This window comes from Leptonotus elevatus, chromosome 5 (assembly GCF_054856555.1).
Source record: "Leptonotus elevatus isolate MCC_2025b chromosome 5, RoL_Lele_1.0, whole genome shotgun sequence".
NCBI classification, from domain to species: domain Eukaryota; kingdom Metazoa; phylum Chordata; class Actinopteri; order Syngnathiformes; family Syngnathidae; genus Leptonotus; species Leptonotus elevatus.
In genome coordinates, this window is record NC_141243.1 from 17,661,828 (window position 1) to 17,685,772 (window position 23,945).

General features: G+C 38.4%; 1 protein-coding gene across 9 annotated transcripts in view; it reads left to right on the plus strand.

Annotated features, from left to right (window-relative positions):
• gapvd1 (GTPase activating protein and VPS9 domains 1) overlaps window positions 1-21,340 on the plus strand; it is a 30,063-nt gene extending 8,723 nt beyond the window's left edge. For 3 of the 9 annotated variants that reach the window (XM_086076511.1, XM_086076510.1, XM_086076512.1), the window contains 22 exons: window positions 296-376; window positions 1,585-1,742; window positions 1,956-2,085; window positions 2,498-2,623; window positions 2,797-2,970; window positions 6,343-6,480; window positions 8,525-8,659; window positions 9,111-9,224; window positions 9,457-9,534; window positions 10,147-10,490; window positions 11,653-11,740; window positions 12,461-12,493; window positions 13,079-13,150; window positions 13,254-13,382; window positions 14,692-14,818; window positions 14,933-15,045; window positions 15,362-15,521; window positions 15,589-15,776; window positions 15,922-16,135; window positions 17,717-17,789; window positions 18,659-18,856; window positions 19,061-21,340. In XM_086076511.1, coding sequence (XP_085932637.1) covers window positions 296-376; window positions 1,585-1,742; window positions 1,956-2,085; window positions 2,498-2,623; window positions 2,797-2,970; window positions 6,343-6,480; window positions 8,525-8,659; window positions 9,111-9,224; window positions 9,457-9,534; window positions 10,147-10,490; window positions 11,653-11,740; window positions 12,461-12,493; window positions 13,079-13,150; window positions 13,254-13,382; window positions 14,692-14,818; window positions 14,933-15,045; window positions 15,362-15,521; window positions 15,589-15,776; window positions 15,922-16,135; window positions 17,717-17,789; window positions 18,659-18,856; window positions 19,061-19,201 — 3,014 coding nt within the window. In that variant the 3' untranslated portion in view covers window positions 19,202-21,340. Of the gene's footprint in view, window positions 1-295; window positions 377-1,584; window positions 1,743-1,955; window positions 2,086-2,497; window positions 2,624-2,796; window positions 2,971-6,342; window positions 6,481-8,524; window positions 8,660-9,110; window positions 9,225-9,456; window positions 9,535-10,146; window positions 10,491-11,652; window positions 11,741-12,460; window positions 12,494-13,078; window positions 13,151-13,253; window positions 13,383-14,691; window positions 14,819-14,932; window positions 15,046-15,361; window positions 15,522-15,588; window positions 15,777-15,921; window positions 16,136-17,716; window positions 17,790-18,658; window positions 18,857-19,060 lie in introns of those variants that run through there. The other 6 variants (XM_086076516.1, XM_086076513.1, XM_086076514.1 and 3 more) reach the window with 6 other exon arrangements.
• The last annotated feature ends 2,605 nt before the right edge of the window (window positions 21,341-23,945 follow it).

The following is a 23,945-nucleotide window of genomic DNA, read 5'->3' on the forward strand; positions in this document are numbered from 1 at the left end:
GGGGCTCAATTACAGAAATGACAACCAATTAAATTACCAAATATAAATGAACTCAACTTTAATTGGAATGGGTGGAAAAGATGCCTCAACTACCTTCATTAGTATTTTCAAGACAAATGATTTTAACGCAACGCCTTCTTAATTAGAAATGGACCACTTGCTTATGAAATATGATTGTGCAAAGTCTAAATACTCAAATTGCTTCTGAATTGAAGTGTGAGATGCATTCTGTATTCTTTCTCCCACTCCCTACCTTGTCCTTTTCCCCTCTCTTGTGCTGCCAATGAATCACCAGGACAACACTTAGCTGCTATAACATCCTGGGACCCTACAACCACCTCCCTGTCTGCTCATATTCCATTAGTAACCCCATTTGGTGGGTAACCTGTCAGTTGCATCGGTGCTAGAAGTTTTTAAACCAAGCTTTCTGTTAGACTGTGTTCTTACAGCATCTCTGCATGCAACAAACATGCTAGGAGTTCAACCCTGGTGCTGCCGACACTTTGCACTGCTCTTCTTCATGTGCTTTTCACCCTGCTTGCTTTACATTGCATAGCAATTTGCTCCACCAGTTAGGCCAGGAGATGTCTGTTGTTGGTTTTTGTAACACCCCAAAAATGTACTATAGCCAAGATGAGAATAAAGTTGCACAAATTAGAGGTATTTGTTCTGAAAAGTCACACAATCCAGTAGATCAATGTCTAGCTGTCTGCCATAGAATTATGTGCAGAAGTGATGGAATACAGTAGGATTTCAAGACACAGCCAGCAATAATTCACCCCATAGAGCACGTCATTACACTTCTCAAAGGGATCCAATAATACCATTAAAGGACTATTTTCAAGTTTGCTTCCACCTGTAAAAGTCTAATGCCAAAGCAATACAGTGGAATTTATGAAGTCGCAGACTAACGTTTTTTAAGACACTGGTCAACCTCAGATTTATGTTAATTTAGTACACATTTCTTCCACAGAAAACAAGATTGAATTAATCCATTCCACTGCCCAACTGGTTCCATTGTCAAACCTAGTGTACATTTAAAAAAACAAACACAAGGACATTTCTTAAACTGTTCTTAGTGTGTCCACAAAGACTAAACATGCCCACTTACGTTGTTGCTTTGTAAAATGGAGAGATACTCTACCGAATCAGTGCAGGAAAAGCCACAAATACCACAGTGCTGTATTCCTCAGACCTGATTTTCTACAGTAATGTTATGATTTGCTATGTTTGTGGAAGCAAATTGATGTGCATGTGCTATTATCATTATTGTGTCAGAATTCCATTTTTATATCTTGAAAAAGGTCCATGCCTACTTGACTGATATTTTACATCAGACTTTCATCAAGCACATTTTTACATAGATCAACATCACAATGGTAAATGTATGAAGACTATTGCCTGTTAACTATCATGAAAACATTAAGTTCATCATAGATCGCTGCAGCACCACATTCAGCAAGTCCAAACATAATTTATCTTGAAGATGCACTTAATTCAGAAAATAAATTGGACATTAAACATAAATGTTGAGTTTATTGGCTGCTATTAATCTTTATATTTTTCTCTCCAACCGCCATACAGCAGCTGCTCGAAGCCGTAGCCGTACCAACATAGCCCAGGAGGGGGAAGCAGAGGCTAGCTCCCAAGAGTCATTGCAGGAGCTGATGCCAGAAGAGGTGCTTGTGATATCGTTTGGAAATGGTCCTCAGACTGTCCCTGGAATGATGTCAGAGAATGAGGTAATGTGACTTGAATTAATGCATTTAACTGCAGTAGTGCTAATGAGGTTATAAATAAAATGACATTTTATTTTATTATTATTATTTTTTTTACTCACTGAGTGGAAGTGGGGTTATCTTGCCATGCACTTTAGGATGTTAACGGGCATCATCATCAGTAATTTTTAATGCAGACACTTATTTGTAATCAATACTCTGTATTGTCCACCGTAGGTTTTGAACTTGCAGATGGCTGATGCTGCACAAGGCGACAGCCATGCAGATGACACAAAGCTGCATGGAAAACCAGACAAAACACTGCGCTTCTCACTCTGCAGTGACAACTTGGAAGGCATTTCCGAGGGTTAGTTTTCTTTCTTCAATAAAAAAAATAAAAATAAAATAGAAAGGCATAGAGAGAGAGGGCAAATGTCTGCCAATATTTGTTGCCAAATCTACAAAAATATTTATTTATTTCACTGGACCTTTGCTAGATCATCTAATAATAGTCTCACAAAATATGCATCTTCTCTCTCAATGTTGAAAGTCAGGGGGCGAAAGAAACCTCTTTACAGGGCTCCGCCGCAAAGTAACAAAGGCCGACTTCTCCACCAAGTTTCATATTAATGGGCTTGTAGATTTTAGATCAACTTTACAGTTCAATGAAAAAAATAAAAAAAAAGATTATATTTGGTGAGCGTAACGTGATATTGTAGAGTCAAGGATTCCCCAAAACTGGATGTCAATTTGTTTTTTTTGTTTTATATGTTCTTCAGGGCCTTCTAATCGTTCTAATTCAGTGTCATCTCTTGACCTTGAGGGTGAGTCTGTTTCCGAGCTGGGAGCTGGGCCCTCTGGAAGCAACGGGGTGGAAGCTCTCCAGCTTTTGGAGCATGAGCAAGGTGTGTTTATTATTTTTTAAATTACATCATTCTTACTTCAAGACGTAAATTTCAATTACCGGTATCTTTTTTTTTTTTTTTTTTTAATGCAGTATAGTTATTGAAGTCAAACTTTTGGTACTGTGACAATACCAGTGCAACATAAATAATTATATATGGTGTGTCTCGATCAGCTACCACTCAGGACAACTTAGATGATAAACTGCGCAAGTTTGAGATCAGAGACATGATGGGCCTAACAGAGGATCGGGACATCTCTGAAACTGTCAGTGAGACCTGGAGTACCGACGTGCTTGGCAGTGACTTTGACCCCAACATAGATGAAGATCGGCTGCAGGAAATTGCAGGTATGTGCAGGGTTTGTTACTTAATGAATTTGTTCTCTCTGCTTTTAAGATGTAAATATTAATTTCATCCTTATCAGGACTGTTTTGTCTCTGTTGGTCAAATAACTTCAGGAAAATGTCATCACCTTGTGGCACATTTGTGAAATAACACCATGAGGCAATTATTGAACATGGAAGATTTCTACAGTATTTTGTGATGGTCATCTGCAGGAGAGGGGTAAAAAAACATTGTTTGACATTTAATGGTTGAAGTGAAAAGCAAATTTGATGAGATCACTAGGAATAGTTGATGATGTTATTTCATGCCACAAGCACACTTTTTATTTCAGTATTTTCTTTAAAAACAGCAAAGTTGCACAAAATACATACATCTCTAGAATTGTAATGAATTATTCTCAGACTCAACAACTAAATCAAATTTCCACATGACGTAACTGCATGGATTATGAAATAGACATGAGTTGAACACAATTACATTATATTAGACCCGGCATGTAGCATTGCTAGTTATCAATACAGTTCATTAACAACAAGTTTATGGTAACAAGGCCGGTCAGTTATATCGGAGAATCAAGTAAGATTCTGTGAAAATACATGTTCTTAAAACCGCTTTGAAAAAGAAAGGAAAAGAAAAAGTGTTGTCCAAAAGTGAGGTCAGGTATTGGGACTGCGAAATGAACTTGGATGCCTTGCCTCATTGTTCCAAATGAAGCTGGATTTTGTTAAATGGCGGTGGAGCAGAATTATTAATTATTTTTTTTGTACTATGTTAAACATATTTATTGTCAAATAAAGTGGAGATGTTTATCTTATTTTTTTTCGCGATCTGTGATGTCTTTCTTGCTGGCCTGAGACCAAACAAGCTATTGAATAATGATAACAAGATAATGTATAGGATATTGTTAAAGGCATCAACTGTGAAAGTTATTCTATAAATAACTTAATAAAAATATGTTTTTATTGTGTCTTACACATCAAATATCACTTACAATAGAAAATGGGCTCTTTGCACAAATCCACTACTTCCTGAATTCAATGCCACTCCTTCATTTCCTGTCTTTCATGACTGGACAAACTGATTAATCCAGGTGTGTCTGGCCATTGTCGTCGTGGTTACGGAGGTTAGGCACACCTAGATGAATCAGTTTGTCCAATCAAGAAAGACAGGAAATGAAGTGGTATTCAGGAAGTAGTGGATTTGTGCAAAGAGACCATTAAATTGAAATTATACAAAAATTGAGCCTACATTTGAGTTGATGATTAATTGGATGTGCTTTGAAAATGTAATAATTGTCATTGTTTAGGTTTAATATGAATTGTGAGAATAGTCTCTGCAGTGGTAGAGACTAATGGGGATCCTTAAATAAAGACTAAAGAATAAATATGAGAACAAATAGCTACAGTTCCGAAGTTAAGTTTGTCTGAGTAACTTCACTGCCAATGTCAATCTACAGCGACTTGTTTTTGATTTTTTTTCATATCACTGGCATCTGGCGGAATCTTTGTACCTCCAAAATGATTGAGTGATCGATTCTATTTAAAGCCGTACGTACAGTTCAGGACAAAATTATTAACCCCCTATGAAATATGATGTTTTTTTTCAAGGTTTTATCAAGTAATTCTTTTTACAGAGCAAGGAATTTTCAAAATAGCATTTCTGGACATACTAGTTTTAAGTTTATTTTTTATTTTTAGAAGGCACATATTATTCATGTTTGTACACCAAAACAGAGTTAATCAAGAAAAAACAAAAATGACATGGGACATTATTATTAGCCCCCTTCAAAAAAAATGACCATTTATTCAGTCATTGCACAAACCACTTTTGTGCAGTGATATGATTTAACTTCACATGTGCTGTGCTTAAAGGTGATCAGGTGAATCAGGAGATTTTACTCTTAAATTAAAAAATAAAAAATAAAAAAATAAAAGGGTTTAAAAGCCTAAGTATGGGACATTGAGCTGTCCGTTGAGGAATCACCATGCCAAATTCTAAAGAAATCAGTTTGGACCTGAGAAAAAGTATTACTGGCAACCCTTAAACAAGGTTTACCTTAATAACTTCAATAATGTAGCAACAAAGTGTTATAGTGTCATACATTAGAGTAACATTTTAGATGCAATTTCAGTGCTTCATGTAAGCTTTTATAGTATTACATCACATTATTGTTGTTGTAATTTCACAAGGAGATATTGAATCATAAGTTATATTATTCCTGAAATTATTTCAGTATTCCTTCAAAATTTTCATGAATATTATCTTGCACTATTTCTTTAAATATGGTATTCATATCTCCATCTTTCTTCCTCAGTGCTTCCGTTATCAAGCTCTCTTTCTCTCCATCTTCCTCTCTCTCTGACATTCATTTGGTCCCTGCAGTCTTATTGACCTTGGTTCCTTCTCATTTGCATGCGCCATTTTTCATTCTTCGGAATATGGCGTTGGGGGACTTTTCCATCATTAAGTGAATTTACAGCGATTTCCTTATGTGTTTTCTCCAAGGGATTGGGTTATGAGATGCACATTAAATATCCATTAATACCTCATTATCCCACTGATAAGATTACCATGATAATGAGGCAGAAATTCTAATTGTTTCGCTTCTTGTTGTGCCACTCATTTAATCATCCACCTGAAAGACAAGCACTCTTGAACATTGTAAACATGGACAGCGGGATAGAGCTCTCCCATCACAACATACTGGAGTGTGTGCATGCCGGTGGTACGCGTGCGTCATTAAGTGGACGCATGATGGACCTGAGCGAGCGGCTATCACTGAGTTTTGAGCGTAGAACACTGACTCCTACACACCTGCTTGTTATTTGCCACTCCTCTGCGTTCTTCCGCCTTGTTAAGTCAGGTTCTCCCAAATAGAAGTGGACAGTATGCAGGAGACTCATTTGTTTATAGGAATGTGAGTGTAATCAACAGCTCAAAGTCCAGGTAATATTTTCCCGATTACCTCGAACCTTGGTGCAAGGTTATATAATCCTGCTGTTTCAGGATCTGTGTATGTAGAGCTCAACACATTTTCTCAGCTCATGTTACCATTTTGGTGCCGGTTTATGTTCACTGCCTATCTCTTTCTCTTTGTGTTAAGACCCACGTTCTTGATAATATCCCACCATGAGTTACTCTACTTTTTCCATTTTCAACCAATCTTATTTAAATTATTGTTACCAAATTACCTCACACATAATGTCTGTTGTAATTGTTATCAAGTGTTGTACTTTCTTTTCACAGAAAAAAAAAAAAGGACCATTAAAACTCAACAAGAACCTTTAAAAACTTAAGGATGAAAAAATGGCTTTGACAATGAAGGTGACTTTAGGTAGTGAAGGAGATTCAGTCTTTTTCCTCTTTGTTTTCAGGGGCAGCTGCAGAGAACATGCTCGGCAGCCTGCTGTGCCTCCCAGGATCAGGCTCAGTGCTGCTGGACCCCTACGGCTCCACAATCTCAGAGACCACAAGCGAGGCATGGAGTGTGGAGGTCCTGCCAAGTGATTCAGGTGGGTTCATCCGACTGTCACCTTCTGACCGTTTGTTGTCTTGGGTCGCTGTTGTGATGCCTGCATTTCACCCGCACAACAGTCATTAATATGTGTTTCCACGCACGCATTTGTATGCATATTCATGTTTCTACTTCCTTTTAAGTGGGGGCTGGGACACCAGGTGTGGTTGCACTATGTGTTACACCCTTAAAATGTGTGTACACATCTGTCATCATGTTTGTATGCACTTGCTTGTCTTTCAGGGCAGATCCTTGTGTGCCAATAAAAGGCAGCTCTGGGTTTCCTTAGAGGGACCACCAGGTGTGTTTGCACCTGTGGCGGAACAGTGGGGAGGGAAGCGCAAGGACAGCAGCTGTCTTCAGTCAGTTTTTATGGCGTCAGTTCTAGACGTGTACTTTTTATCGTGCCATGTTGTCGACCACATATAATTAGGTATTAGGATATTAGGTAGTTGTCCAGTTATAAGTAAACATACATACAATATTAGAGATAGACTGATATGTTTTTTTCAGGGCCGATTAGTAGTTGTCAAGGAGGCCGGTAACCGATATTTGAAGTCGATATTCATTTTCAGTAAAAAGGGGGAAAATATTGGCGCCAACATTTTTTAAAATACAAATGCCAATCTTGACTTTGTTGTAATGTCTTAAAGCGTTAATGCTTATTGAACAATTTTCAGTAGAAGTTTTTTTTTTCTTTTTCTAATCTTAGACAATATACTTCATTTACAATTTCTAAAAATTCAAAATAAAACCAAAAACAAAACGAAAATCTTAATCTTTTACATTTCTTTGTTTTAATGTCGAACAAAAACAAAAAGTTAAAAAAATTCCCAGGGTCAGCAGCATCTCTTATAAAGTTAACTGATATTTTAAATAAATAGTTCCCTGAGATTAAAAGCTTTACCTTTTATTGGCCGTCAGATTTTGAAAAAAGACCAATACCAATATTCGTCAAAATCGGCCAATATCGGCGCTGATAATGGCCGATTATCGGTCAATCCCTATACAGTATACTCACCTGACCTCAGTTTTGATTGACATGGTCCACTCAAGGTATTAGTTTGTTAGTGTTCGATCCCCACTCTCATGTGTCGTTGTGTCCTTGGGCAAGGCACTTCACACACAATTGCCTCCAATGCTACTCACACTGGTGTATGTGTACTTTGCCAATCAAAATGTAGTTCTATAGTCTTTGTAAAGGCTGGATTGAGATGCACAGGTTTTGTGGGATCGCATTGGATTAGATTGTTCATGGTTACCTCTACTGTATTTGTGACTGGTAAGTCGTTAGGCAAGGCAGCTTTATTTATGTTAGACATTTGAAAGCAAAGTAAATAAATAAACATAAATAATCTTATTTTAATCACAAGAATGCATTATTTTTCTAAGTGGGATATGCAATTTGTTGTAAAGTTTTTTTTTTAGTTTTTTTTATCAATAATCTTTCTATCTGTACACCTTTTAATATATGCTGTAGATGACATGCATGAGTTTCTTGATTGCTTTTTATTTTGTTTCTGCTCCTGTTCTGCTCAGTAATAGCGCAATCAGAGTCCTTTTTCAAATATTATGCTTGTTTCATGGTTCAGAAGCAGAAAACTACACTCGGCAGACCACTTCACCAGCACATTATTACTAACGAGCATGCAAATGAGTACTGCTGCTCATATGGAGCCTCTGGGTTCAGCCCAACAGCTCCATTGGGCAGCCAAAGAATTGGCCTCACTAGCTTTATGGTTTTGTTTGGCTCTTATCACTCGTGGTAATGTATCCTTTGATTCCATGCATATGTGTGTACTTGGTAATAATAGTCAAGAGGCAAAGGGGTGGAGTGACAGAATGACCACTGTGTAGCAACCACTACCACTGTATCTGGAGCAACAACTGTGCCCTATGATTACACCACAGTTGAAATGAGACTTAACCGTAGTAAGAAGAGGAGGTTTCAAAAATCATCTGTTTGACGGAGTTCTTTTGTGTGTGTGTGTGTGTGTGTGTGTGTGTGTGTGTGTGTGTGTGTGTGTGTGTGCCATTTACAGAAGCCCCAGATTTGAAACAGGAGGAACGGCTGCAGGAGCTTGAGAGCTGCTCAGGGGTTGGTAGCACCTCAGATGATACAGAAGTCCGGGAGGTCAGCTCGAGACCAAGCACCCCTGGCCTCAGTGTCGTCTCAGGTATAAATCTAAACTCCATTCATATGCACTCATACAAAGACAAAACAATAACTGCCGATTTGCTTGAATTGATACATGTCCATATTAGTCATGTAAAGCAATAGAGAGCATCTTATTTGCAATGCTGACCTGGAGACAATTTAGTTTTCAGTGACAATTTAGTTTTCAGTGTCTTGCTCAAATGGACAGTCACAACTGAGATTAGATCCAGCAACCTCTGCCCACTGGATGCAGTCTGTATTATTCTTACCTCTGTAACCCATGGGAGCTTACGCCACCACTTTAAAGCTACCACTGGGTTTCCACCTGAGTAAGCGGTCTTGTTTTTGTCTTTCTTTTGACCGCTAGCGCATTTCCCATTAGATCGTGCTGCTACAAAGTTGCTTTTGTCCTGAGCATAAACAGCACAGTCTGTGTGTGTTTTTGTTTTGTTTTTTTGTTTGCCCTGCAGGCATCAGTGCAACCTCAGAGGACATCCCCAACAAGATAGAGGATTTGCGCTCAGAGTGCAGCTCAGACTTTGGAGGGAAGGACTCTGTGACCAGTCCAGATGGGGAAGAGTCAGGTAATGGTAGGAGATTGCCACATCCCCACTAGGCATGCTAAGCCATTAGTCCAGTCCAAAACAGCCAGAACCATCAATCACTGTCTCTTCCTGAGTGGTAGCCAATCTAAATCACAGTTTATTCAAATTGACATTTCAACAGTTCCATTTTTACTAAGACATAATGTGCAGTGTATTGGTGGTGGATTTGTAACGGCTGTTAATGACCTCATGTCTGCCTATACTGTTACAGGAGCACACCATCTGACTTCGCCAGCCTCACAAGTTGATTCTTTATTGGTCATGTTTGATCCGCTCTCCTGTGGCGAAGGTAATTTTCACTCCTAAAATGCTCAAGAGCCAATCAGGGTTAGAAATGAGTGTCATTAAAGCTTAACCCTAATGTTGTAGGCACTCAGCACAGCTTGAGTAAAATAACCCAAAAGTATGCTTGTTCCTCCCCCCGTAGTTTTAATACCAACTGTTCAGTGCAGTCATGCATGTGTAATTTTCATTTTGGCTCAAGATTGTTGTACGCTTTGAATTGTACTACCTGGATTGTTTGGAGAGAAATGATAGTGGTTGCATGTCTGTGGCAAGGTGAAGGGATGACAGGTTGAGAGACCTCACCCCAAGCACATTGGCACGGTCTCCTTGTCCTACTGTGCTTATAGCAAAAATAAAAAATACGCTTTTTGGAAGCTTTTCAGGAGATGAGAGGGTGTACCCTTGGAACAGGTGGCCTACTCTGTTCCCATGTTGGTCTTTCGTTAGCACTCTCAGAATGTCATGATTATATGAAAGGACACTTCAAAATTCATCCATATATTGCCCATAATAAAGTCTCATCTCATTAAATTAGAGGCGTACCAAATGAAGTGCTGCCTAGAGAGTTCATATTTCCTGTACATATTTTTTTTCCCTGTGGGTTCTTTTGTCCCAGGTTCCACCACTGGGACAATAGTGAGGCCTAAGGTGCACTATGCCAGACCTGCTCACCCACCACCGGATCCACCAATCCCTGAAGCCAGTGCCCTCGGTCAGGAGACGCGCCACTCTCTCATCATGCCCCACAGCTTGGCTCAGGCTGAGTTTGAGCACAAGCAGCGCCACTCCTTTCCCGACCGACTGGTCCGTAGTCGCAGCTCTGACATTGTTTGCCCAGGCCGTCGACCCACGAGTGACCCTGGGCTGAATCGTCGCGTTGCAGTTGAAGAGCGTGACTCCGCCGGCGCCTTTGCTTCAGGGCCATCTTCGTCGCCCAGCAAGGACTCCTTGAAAGGAGAGGTAACTATTCATCTGTGATGTGTTACACTACTAAGGTACATTGTGGAAACAAGATCACTGTGATGTTCCTCTTTCAGTATTAGTTGACGTTAATTTTAGCCATCATTTTTAAATTTACTCTTGGTTTTAATCCAGTTTTAATCACACTTGTTAGTTTTTATCATAGTTAGTCAACCTCATCCCATTTTTATTTCGTCGACTATAAATCTAGCATTTTAGTCCAAGAAAACATAATTTTATTCATCTAGTTTTAGTCAACAAAAACACAGGACAATCATACTACTGTATATATATTTTTTGTCAGCAGATTATGTTGAACATTTTGGATCTAAAACTTTTTCATATAAAATTTGTTCATCTTTTTGATGAAAAACAACTTCACACAGTTATAGTATATCAACAAGTGGCAATATTGATACTATGGCTCCATGCTATGAGCTAGTAAATTAGCCAGATTTATTTGTATTTTTTTACCTTTCACCGTGAATCCACCTCCCGTTTGTCCCATGTTGCAGATTTGAAAGGGGGCGTGTCACATGACTGTGTCAAAGTAACGAATGAGCAGAGACAAGATATAACAAAAACATATAATTTTCGTCTCGTTTTTGTTCATGGGCTACAACATTTATAGAATTTAGTCCCAAGTTTTTATTAAGTGAAGTAAACTTTCATCTCGTCTTTATTAGTCGACAAAAATGCATACTGATTTAGTCCCACTTATTGTTTATTAATGAGGGTTTTAGTCTAGTCTAGTTTTAGTCCGGTGAAAAAAATGTTTTTTTTAGTTTTCGTTGATGAAATTAACACTAGTTGACAGTTAAAATTTCCTGTTCACTTTGTTCATCAGTAAACCCTATATCTATGTCTTGAATTTGAAAAAAAGTATATTGTCGCTGTCCTGTGAAAAACATTTGTCCATTTTTTACATTTTACATTTATGGAATGAAACTGAATGCAGACATCCAAAAAATGTAAAATAAAATAAATAAACACATACATTTGACATAAGTGTTTTTCACAGGACCGTGATAACGATTTTCAATAGAGGAGTTTGGTGAATGTGCATAGGAAACTGTTTGAGTTCAGTACATCCAACAAGGTTAAGAACCACTGCTCTAAATTATTATTACAGCATGCAAATGTCTGTGCTTTCTATTAATAGGCTGAGGACAAAAAAGACAGTGATGATGAGAAGTCTGATCGTAACAGGCCATGGTGGAAGAAACGTTTCGTGTCAGCTATCCCGAAAGGTAACAAAATGGTCTCCTTTTCCTTTCAAATTAATATTTGTTTGCAGGGCTCCTTCATTTCTCGTTTCATGAAAAAACTTTTCTTTAATCACAAGTGACATAAAATCTCACACTTTAAAGAGCAGCACGAAAAGCCATTTATAACATGAGAAAGAATGATGTATGTTCTATACTGCCGATGTTCCAGTTGGAAAATGACGCGTTTTGTTTGTCAGAGTTACTTTGCAGACACGTCCAGTCCCTTTTCACTCACGTCTCACTAGCTGTAGATTTATATAGAGTGTTCGAAGCTAATCACTCATCAGAGGAGCGTTCGCTGTGTTGATTGTATGGCCGCTAGCCCTCCCAGCTGTGCTGTCATCTAGCAGCTAATGGTCATTAGATGGACCTCTCTGTCATCACCACTGATAGATGGCACATCTCTTGTTGCAGTTCTACTCTACCACCATATCTCATGCATCTGTCTGGGGAATAATGAGCTGCGCCCACACAGAGTGACTGCACATTACTCTTTGAGATAATTGTGTTTCTTAAGTAAACATTAAATTGATATTCATAAAATGGGTGACACATGGTAAAGTTGGGAGCCGTTGGAGCCTGAACCACCAGTCTGCTGCCAACCTGTGCAGAGTGCAATGTGTTTGTTCTGCTGCTCTGCCTGGCAACACAGTTGGTTGTCCTGCAGAGTGGCAGCAACCCTGTCTGTTGTGTCCCTCACAGTGCTGTATTGGACGGCTGAGAGTGACGTCCCAGGTAACGCTGTCGCCATTGAGCTGGCTTTACTGCTGGGGCTGCGCGCCATGCTGCATAGTAGATGTTGCCCTTTAGAGTTGTGGATGTCACATGGTGCATTTTCAATACCCACTGCCCTCATCCATGCATCTTGTACCTTACATGTTCCATGGCATTATGTTGCAACCCTACTGTGTTGACAATACAGAATATCAGCATTTATATTACACTTTTATCCAGTGTTTCCTCTGTGTCTCATCAAATGTTAGACTCTGCGCCTCAATTGTTTGTCCTGTTTTCACCATTTGTGTTAATAGGATAAGCCCCCATAGACATTTCGACTTCATAGACCTAATTACCCATAATGAGTTTCAATGGACTTTAATGATATTCTGGTGGTTTATTCACAATTTTAATTATAATTTTTTTTTTTTTTTTGTGTGTGCTTCTTTTGGTAATTTAACTGGAATGAGATTTTTCATCAGTTGACGACCTCAGCCTTTGTGCATTTAATAGATGGCTAATAAGTTGTACACGGTCAGCCTATCATGCAGTCATATCAAAATCTTTCACACCATACAAATCAAACAATCATGTTCTTCACAGCTCCTATAGCTGCATTTCGGAAACGAGACAAGCATGAGAAAGATGATATTGCTCCGGAGCGAATCCCACAAGGTTTGTTAATCAAATTTCCAATTGGATGAATCAAATCCAATATGAGTTGAATTGTTATGAGTTGTTTTTTTTGTCTGTGTGTGTGTGTTGGTTGATTCATCAGATGACCCCTTGCCCAGACAAAGCTCCCAAGTCCAGGCAGCAGAAGACATCTTGGACAAGTACCGAAATATAAAGAGGACCAACCCGAGTGATAGTGCCACAGCGGGAGCGGCTTATGAGGGTGCAGGAGGTCAGAATCGACACCATTTGGGTTTACAGGATTCATTCAAATGATGAAAACATTTCAATCACTTGCCTAGTTTTTCTCTAGTATTTGAGTGAAAACTGAATTACAGCAGGTAAACAAACGTTCACCATCTGATATGATTAACAACTTTGCTTTTTTTTTTAAATGTAGCAAAAATACTGTAATACAATTAGAACCAGCGGTAAGATACAGTGCAGTTTGATACAAATGCAAACCCTCAAACTTAACAATATTGTCCTTGCTGCACACTTAGAAGAATGTTCTGTGTTTTACCACAGATGGTCTTGCTTGCTGTAAAACTCAGTACATCAACATTACAAAATACTACTCAACTCACCTGGTTTGTCTGTGGTGTGTACACAGGAGCTGTTTCTAGTTTTGTACTTATGTGTACTCCTATTTCCGCACCTTGAATGACAGCCTAGAAAGTTTATATTGTAAAATAGTCAAGTTAGACCAATACATTTTTTTGGTCAGTCAATCAAAATGAGTTATTGAAACTTGATTAGATGAACTGAAATATATTGCTATTATAGTCATTTCTGGACTATACGGCACACCTGACTATACGCCGCGCTACTCTCTTTTCCATAATAAGGGCCCAAATTGTCTCGCTCTCGTTCTCTCTCTCCTACTGTATTTGGGCTCACTTGGTTTGGTTTGCTCTGCCTGATGCTCTTGCGCTTCCTTTATAGTGCGCCCCATTGTTATCTGATGGATAAGCCACACCTTTGTATTAGCCGCAGGGTCGAATGCAAATGAAAAAAGTAGCGGTTTATAGTCCAGAAATTACTGTAATAATCTGTAAACATGGCACCCATAGTAGAGGTCTTCCTCATTGTTTTTTTTTTTTAATAGTTTTTATTTTGACGTTAAAAAAAGGACAAAGGAAGAAAATAAAGTACAGACTAATAAACAAGAATATAAACCTAACTTTCCAAAGCCATCTCCTATCAAATACTTCCCAGCTCAAATGAAAATAAGAAACATAAAGGAGAACACCTACTGTATATAATTTAAACATTTGTACGTTCCTATTTCAACAATTGTTCTCTTTTTTTCATTAAAAAACAAACAAAAAACACAACAAAAAAGACAGAGAATCTGACAAACAGTCTTAACCAAAGACTATCTAGACAAAAGAAATGCAATTCATCACAACACAAAAACAAACATAACCAGCAAACACCCAAAAAAGAGGTCTTCCTCATTGTGCCATTAACATCTACATTTTTATTTGGTCAGCTCTCCTCAAACCTGTTAACAGTCCAATTTTATTTTATTTTGACAGATATGTGTGTTGAGGAAAGTGTTCATGACTCTCCCAGAGAAGATGCTCTGCAGAACATTTCTAATGATGACCTCCCGGATTCAGCCAGTCAGACAGCCCAGCAGCATGGCTCAAAGTTCTCCTTTAGGTATGACATTCAAAATTCAGCATATACACTACTGTTATCCATACTAAAAAAAAAAAAAAAAAAAAAAAGTGATAATACATTATTGATTGTTAACTGATCGTTATTGACTTCCAGCGATGCCAAGAAAAAGTTGCGGTTGGCATTGTGTTCTGCAGACTCGGTGGCTTTGCCTATTCTGACCTCTACAACTACGAGAAATGGGTTGCCTGACCACATGGACCCAGAAGGTATTAAATCGCAGAACAAATCCAACATGCTTGCAGTTTCCATTAGGGTGCATGAAAAACTACATAAGAACCTGTGCATTAAGAACGGTACAATAATAAATTGATACAGATGATAAATCTAATAGATTTTTGTACAAAAAAAGGCTCCGCTGTCTCATAAAAGAACAATAGTTGATAGAATGAATTGACACTCTGAAATGGTTAACTGTAAAACCACACGACTCCAGAGTTGTCAGAGGCGACAGTGTGGTCAGATTACAAACTTGGATGTTGCATACCTTTGCTGCATTTCTAATGATTCCCTCTTCCCTCCCAGACAATGAGATTGTGTGCTTCCTAAAGGTCCAGTTAGCAGAGGCCATCAACCTCCAGGACAAAAATCAGATGGCCCAGATCCAAGAGACCACGCGTTGCGTCAGCCGTTTCGACCCTCGCACCTGTAGGAAGTTGCTTGCTACCATTGCGGAGGATTACAGGTAACCGTCAAGAGTTAAGCGTCATGCAAATGGTAATTAAACAAAGTCCTCTGATTGTCTCCTGTAGAAAGCGAGCTCCATACATAGCCTATTTAACGAGATCCCGCCAGGGCCTGCAGACCTCCCAGGCCCATCTGGAAAGGCTCCTCCAGAGAGTTCTGAGAGACAAGGAGGTAGCAAACCGCTATTTTACCACAGTGTGCGTTCGCCTCCTTCTTGAACACATGGAGTCCAGGATGCTTGACTTCATCAAGGGTACCTCTTGAGTTTATCTATAATAGTTTGTAAAAAAAAAGAAAATAAAGTTTTATCTTGCCATAATTGACAAGATTCATAAAAACTCTGCGAAAGAATTAGTAGCAACTAGTACCTCTGCTTCCCCCCGCCCCCTCCCTCTCAGCATTCCAAGTGTGCACAGCATCAGATGACAAGACTGCAGCGGTGGAGGATTTTCTGCGCTACTTGTACGGCGCCATGGCCCGTGATGCCATTTGGCAGTATGCGAGTGAGGACCAGCTGCAGGATGCCCAGATGGCCATCGAGCGCAGCGTTATGAACCGCATCTTCAAGCTGGCCTTTTACCCCAACCAGGATGGAGACATTCTCAGAGATCAGTTAGTAGTTGCACTTTCTCCAGTGACATGATGCCGTACACCGTTATCACTCTGGCTTTTTCTATCTTTGTGGATGCTGAGGGGAAATAATTTCTGCTAATACTGTTGTGCATAAAAGTATTTAATAAATATTATTATTCTGCCACTTGATTTAGCTGCAAATTAACTGTGTTAAAAAAATGTCACGCATTCAAACAGATAAACTAAGTTTATCAACCCAAACACTTCACAATTCCAAAATAAGGATTTCACAATTCCAAAATAAGGATTTCAAAATCAAAGTGTGCTGCTCACAGCACTATGGGATTTACAATTGCAAGTGAACCCTTTATAATTAACTTGTTTTCTGCTGGAATTAGTCATAAAATGTGATGTGATCTTCACTGTAACAGATAAACTAATATAGCACCTCCCAATGATATACACTCCTTAGGAGTGGCCATCCTGTAAAGATGACGCAGAATCGTCCATGATGTGAAAATAATCTTACTGTTGCCTAAAGACTTACTGAAGTCTCTAGCACAAGCTTACACTACATCTCTGTTGACAAATCTACAATAAGACATGAACCAGAATGGATGTTAATGGATGACTCCACAGAGGAAGGTCTTAGGACAAGCACTTACTAAGCTTGCTATGCTTCACATACGTTTTCCACACTGCACTTTGATTTTTACATGTTTAATGTCAAAACATGTTGTCATGGTGTGCGAATCAAAGCAACGCATTAATATATGCTATGGAAATAATTAATGCGTTTGAGTAGAACATATATACAACACAGAAACTAAAGTACAGTTTAAAAAAAAATCATTCACAATAGTCGGTGATTTATGCGCTGGTGCGTCGAAACAGTTAAGCTGGTCACGTGATATTTGACGAGGCGAAAGTAGTGAGCTGGCTGTCCGAATCGCCAAACAGAATAAGGGCACTACATATTAAGCCACTATATAGTGCGCGGATATGTAGTGAATGAGGGGTTAAGGGACAAGGGTGGACATTCGGACACAGCCAGTTTATTTAACTCTCAAGATGGTAAATTGAAATAAATCCTTCATCCATATTTTTAGTAAAGAAGAAAAAAAGATAAAATTACATATTTTATAGATTTATTCAATTTAAAAGATTTATTCAATGTGGACGATTGAACATCCTTTCAAAATGAAGATAAAACAGATATTGGAAATAGGTAAATATTGCCTCTGTATGAAACACCCATAAAATGTCTATTTTCTTTGTTCACGGTAACTTGAATAACTGTCTAAAATTTGATTACATTAGATATAATAATATAGCCAAAAGAATGAGCTTAATTCAGAATAGTTGATAATATTCCACTCGGGATTGTTTGGCCATCCGGTTTTTTTTGTTGCAAAACCAGAAGTAATCAAAATTAATTGTGGGATATATTGGTGCTTTAATGGTCGGTTAGCTAACCAAGGGTTAAGAATTTAACCAGCGGTTAGGGGTTAACCAGTGATTAAGATAACCAAGAACTGAACAACCAGACACTGGTGAATTTTGAAAAACAAGTGGCTACATGGTTGTGTTTTAAAGACAGAATTTTCTCCATCCCGACAGGCTTTTCCATGAACATATCCAGCGGCTGTCCAAAGTTGTGACTGCTAATCATAAAGCACTTCAAATCCCAGAGGTATGAGGTCTTTTAACTCATTCACTGCCATTAACGGCTATAAACGTGAAAAAATCATTTTAACTTTGTTTTTTCACAATATGAAAACCTAGATTTATTTTATTGTATATTTAAAACAGATATAAAATGTGTGATTAATCGTGAGTTAAGTCATGTGATTAATTACAAGTAAAAAAATGTAATCGCCTGACGCCCAACATTTTTAATAATCTTGTCTTTTCTTTTTCTTTTTTTTTTATTCATTCACTGTCATTGACGGCTATAAACGTCAAAATTTCATTTTTAACTATTTCTATTAGTTTACATTTTTTTCCCCACTTTGGTTAACATGAGTATGAAAACCTAGAATTTCTTTATTGTGCATTTAGAACAGATACATTTGTGATTAATTGTGAGTTAACTAGTGAAGTCATGCAATTAATTACAATTAAAAATTGTAATCGCCTGTCGCCACTAATTTTGAATACCAAATGTTTTCATGAATTTATAGCAGTGAATGAGATAACTGTTTAGTATGTCTTTGTAACTTCAAATAACTTAATTACTGACTATAAAATGACTGTCTGAATAAAAGATACAGCCACATTTGTATTTGGTAATCATTTGTGTCCACTTTTATAACAATAGTATGAAAACTTATACTTTTTTATTGTACATTTAGAACAGATGTAAAATTTGTAATTAATCGCGAGTTAACTAGTGAAGTCATGTGATTAATTACAAGTAAAAATTTAAATGGCCTGACGCCCCTAATTTTTAATAATCTTTTATTTTTTATTTTATTTTTTTTATTTATGGAAGAGAATGAGTTAATGACTATTTTCCCTTTTACTTGATCAGCTGCTTATGTGTGTGTTTCTTGGTTGCAGGTTTACTTGAAGGAGGCTCCCTGGCCGTCCGCACAGTCTGAGATCAAGACCATCAATGCCTACAAGACACCCAGAGACAAAGTCCAGTGTATCCTGCGCATGTGTTCCACCATCATGAACCTCCTCAGTCTGGCAAACGAAGACTCTGTCCCCGGAGCTGACGACTTTGTTCCTGTGCTTGTCTTTGTCCTCATCAGGGTGAGTCTTCATGTTGTCCTCCTCGTTCGTCTTTGTCCTTCCTTTTAACTCACGCACTTGTTATCACCGTGCTTTTGAAACATCAACACCACCCAAAATATTTCATCCTTCATTCCATATGTGCATTTGTAACCTGAACAGTGTAGCGTGAGATTTTTTTTCACAATCTAATGTCGGCCCATCCCCGCGTCTCCTCCCCTCCAGGCAAACCCGCCTTGCCTGCTGTCCACCGTTCAGTACATCAATAATTTCTACGCCAGCCGGCTGAGTGGGGAGGAGTGCTATTGGTGGATGCAGTTCACCGCGGCGGTGGAATTCATTAAGACCATCGACGATCGCAAGTGAAGCAGAACAGCCACCTGTATGGGCAGACTGTGGGGGAAGGAGCCGAGAGACTGGGAACCTTCCCAACCAACTGCTCCCTCTGCACGGCTTTTCGAAGCTGGCCCTCAGCCTGCTCCTCGTGTGTATAGCTTGTACATAGCTACAGACGCTCAAAGATGACAGAAATATATATTACTGTTCGTATGTGGATAAATCCAGGTTTTAGCCGTGGTGGGAAAACGGCTATGGGGAAAATTTGCAACATGTTAACCTTGAACTTGATTTGTTTTTTTGTTTTTATCTTTTATTTTTTGTCTCTTAAGTCATGTTTCACTTTTTGGGTGTATGTATTAGGACTTTTATATCCAAGCAGCTACACAAATTCAACCTAAATGATAAAACTCTTCAACCCTAAATGATAAACTTATTTAAAGGGACCAGAATTAGTTTGTGTGATTGTCTCATTTTATTGCCCCTAGAGTGAGAGGAAAATAGTTTGGATTATTGTATATTAGAAGTCAACAGGCGACTCTTACCATTGTGAATTCCCATTTACCTACCACTATTCGGTTAGTGAGTCAAATTATATGGCAGCTTATTCAAGGTCACTTTCAACCCAAATGTGTGTCAATGTGATAATTTGGACACAAGCGCCCACATATTTATTCTCTACTTGTGTGTAATGCTTGAACTCACTGTTTAAAACATGCATATCGTGCCCATGTTGGAGGCAAGGAATGCTATCCTGATCAAAGTGAGGAAGGCCTTGGGAATGCTGGGCGATGAGGACAAACAGGGTCGGCTTGTGCACACCTAGTAAAGATACTGTATATTGAAAATAGTGCCTTTATGCGGGGCGCCCTGTACAGTTTACGATGAAATTTCTGCATAGATGACATGCCCCCATACCAGCGCGCGTGCACGCACGCACACATTAATGCACGCTCTTCACTGGGCCAACTGCATTCAACACGTCTTTCACATGTTACTGATTGCCAAGACTCCGTCACTTTAATGCACTTGAATTTGAACAAATGTCCCTCTTTGCTGGCAGCACTGTTATCTGTCTGCTTACACTGACTGCTGCATCGGTGAATTACACAACAAGATCGCTTGTCTAGGGGTTCGAATTGCATTTGGGGCGTTAAGCTTTTTCTTAATTTAGGTGAAAGCAATTTTATTTCTCATCTACAGTATGCCTGAGAAGTAACGTTATCGCCAGATTGGAACTCAGCTCTCTACCTCCTCTTGCATTCAAGAAAGGGACAGGCAGTGCACTTATTTATTTTCCTGTTTGGCTACGTTTTGTGCACTGATGTGCCATGTGTAATTATAGTTTTGCTAAGCCATTACTTGACCTATAGTTAATGAGCTGACAGCACAATACACATTAGATAGAGAGAGCAAATAATCAACACTGTTCACTTGTTACTGCCTTTCAGTTCATGCTCTGTGCCGTTTGTGTTTTTTTTTTGTCTAGTGGGTATGTGAGAGGGGGGGGGGGTGATTGGTTGAACTGCTGGCCCCTCTTGCATGAAGTCACTGAGTGGTCTGCACATTTTTATTCGTTATAGAGTCACTACTTGCAACAGGCCAGTAAGTGACCTTGTCAGAGGATGCGGAAACACTTTACTTTGAGTAAATGATTTATTTTGCACAAAACATGTATGTTCCTTCAATAAATTGGCAGGGAGTAGTCCATTTTGAGACCTGAGTGTTACTTTCAGTGTGAACTTAAGAGTTCCAGTTTACAATAGCTCATGAACCTTACATACGCCAGTCTGTAATCAATTCCAGAAGAACCACCCACTGGAAAATCAACTTATAGGTTGCATCTTTACTAATTGCGTTTATGGGGAACACACACTGCACAAATCTACAAAGCAGCTATTGTATAAATGACCCAAATTCCGTATCAAAATATATATTTAAAAACAAAAACTACCCAACCATATTTTTAAGTCATGTCCCTTCAAGCTTTATTGCTCTGCTTCCTGTGCAATAGTGCCGAATGGCTGAGCAGAGAAAAGAAAAAGAACACCTTGCATCTAATTTTAAACGTTGCTCCACTATGCCGTGCAGGGACCGTCGGTTTGTCTTTACTGTGATTAATGATGTAATTCTTTAGAAACAATAAAAGAACATGGTGTTTTCCCCTTATACTGTGTGACGCATTTCTTTTGTCACGTGTCAATCACACTTACTATTAATGCACAATTGCACATTAGTGTTGTTTTATTCAGTGGCTAGGACAGTTGTATGTACATCTGGACTGCGCTTCACACAATAGAATAGATGGCAGGGAAATTATGCATGCAATATAATTGTTAGTGGGTGCAGTAGAGCAGCGGCATCCAATCGAGCGGCCACAAATAGCAACCCCTCTACAAACATTTCATTACTGCTGACAAGTGTTCAGCAAATTGTAATTGGCGATATCCCCTCATTTTAAGCCCTCCTTACTTCACCGATTGCCTTCCCTAATATTCCATCTTTTTTTTTTTTCATCATAAACTTCTTTGCGGGGTGTTATCTATCCCCTGATGATATCTGGCAATTGCTAATTTAAATTCAAATTTTGGGGGTGGAAGTTAATTAGTTGCACAGACCAGTGGCTAGATTTGGAGATTTGATCTTTTTGACTGAAGCTGTTCAAGGATACAAAAAGGCCTGCTGTTTTGTCTCAGAATAAGCAACAGATTACACCATAAATTTGAGAGCTAGTAGTTGAGTTAAATAGTCCTCAAACGCAGCAAGCCTAGTTTGTTTTAGAGGTAATGCACATTCAAGAAGATGGTCTTTTTTTTTTTTAGGCAAGGAAAGAAGGTACGTGATATTAGCAATGTTATATTATTCATACTGATATTAGATTCAATCCTAAGCAAATTTAACGAGGTGTAAATGTAAGGCAAAATTAAAAAAATATATTTTTAGGTAAAGTTCTGTAATGGTAAACAAAACATCATATTAACCACACCCAACATTGTGCTTTCTTCGTTAGGCAGCACAAGACTAGTTAGGGAGTCGCACGAGCTATAAACACATGATTGACTTTTACTTTACATTCCAACTCAACCAAAAGCATTGAAGAGAAGGAAAAGCTGAATTATGACTTGTGCCTGCTATTCCACTTGGAGCCTGCAGATGGCAGACACACCATTCGCCAGCACGGTCGAGTTGATCTTGGAGCAGCTCAAGACAAAGAACACCACCGTTCACGACTACGTGACATTTTAAGCAAGGGGATTTGGCTGTCGGCAAAAAAAGAAGAAAAAATATATATAATTTTTTCTGTTGTGGACATACATTATTATTATTATTATTATTATTATTATTATTATTATTATTATTATTATTATTATTATTATTATTATTATTATTATTATACTACAGTGTGGTTGGTAGTAGAACATTCCTTGAATGAGTTGTGGTGAAAAGGGAAAAAGGGCAAACCATATAAAATAAAATGTAAATCACAAGTTCACATTGTAAACGTGCTTTGAGTAAGGCACAAAAGCAAGTGTAATAGTAGTAGTTGTACTGCGGGAGGGATGATGGATGAAAATGCAAACATAAAATACAAATTACAATATAAATTACAAATTAAAATGTGATAACATAAAAAAAGCTTTGAGTAAGGTGTTGAAGCAAGTGAAATATATTATCAGTGTAGTTGCAACTAAATGAAAAATGATGGTGAGACAAACAGAATACAATAAAGTAAAAATGTGTTATTGACAGTGTAAAAGTGCTTTGAGTAAAGTGCAAAAGCAAATCAAGTAGTAGTATTAGCAGTAGTAGTACTAGTAGTAGTGATAGAAAAAACTACCTGAATGAACACATGGCGATAGTGAGGACAAGACGTATAGAATAAAATAACAATTTAATTACACATCACAAGGTGACAGTGCAAAAGTGCTTTGAGTAAGGTACAAAACCAAGTAAAGTAGTAATAGTATAACCTGAAGGAATGATGAGGTAAAGTTAAACAGTGTAAAGTAAAAAAAGAAAGAAAGAAAATAAATGACAAAATATAAAATGACCGTGTAATGCTGTTTTGAATAAGCTCCAAAATCAAGTGAAATCATTTAAAAACGATCCCCCATCCACCATTCAGATGCTGATGGTGGCCCAATCTCATCACTAAGGACAAAACAAACAACATAAGGCAAAAGCACGTCAATTAAATTAAGGATATGGGGGGCGGAGGAGGAGGGAGGTCTAAATGAACATAATGTCAAATACACATATTAAAACTAAAATGAAATAGCCGCAAGGCTGCAGGCAGACGAGGAGATTAAAACTCAAAGGGATGCCGCGTCTCGGCGCCCTGAGGTGGTGATGCTGTACACATGCAAACAGCGAGCACCAATTCTGTGCAAGGCTAAACTGGCAAGACAAAGAGTTGAAAAGGAAAGCTTTCGAGAAAAATAAACCACCACCTAGTTCGGTTCTTGCTGGAGGTACAGTAAATAATAACACTAACGTGCTATTGCGTCATTCCCAGAGACAGACATATTGCATCCTTTGGTACCAATTCTTCTATTCGAGCATTAAAAGTGGAATGAGGATAAATGACATTACCCATATTTTCTTTTACTGCTCACGACAAAGACTATCAATTAGGGAAATGTGTCAATTACAGTGTTACGACTCTTTCTTCATATTGTGCTTATATCATTAAAAAAAAAAAAGAGGGGGAAAACTATCAGCAGAGCTAATCACCTATGAAGGAACGAGTGGGTGGCGACATCAAATTGAACCA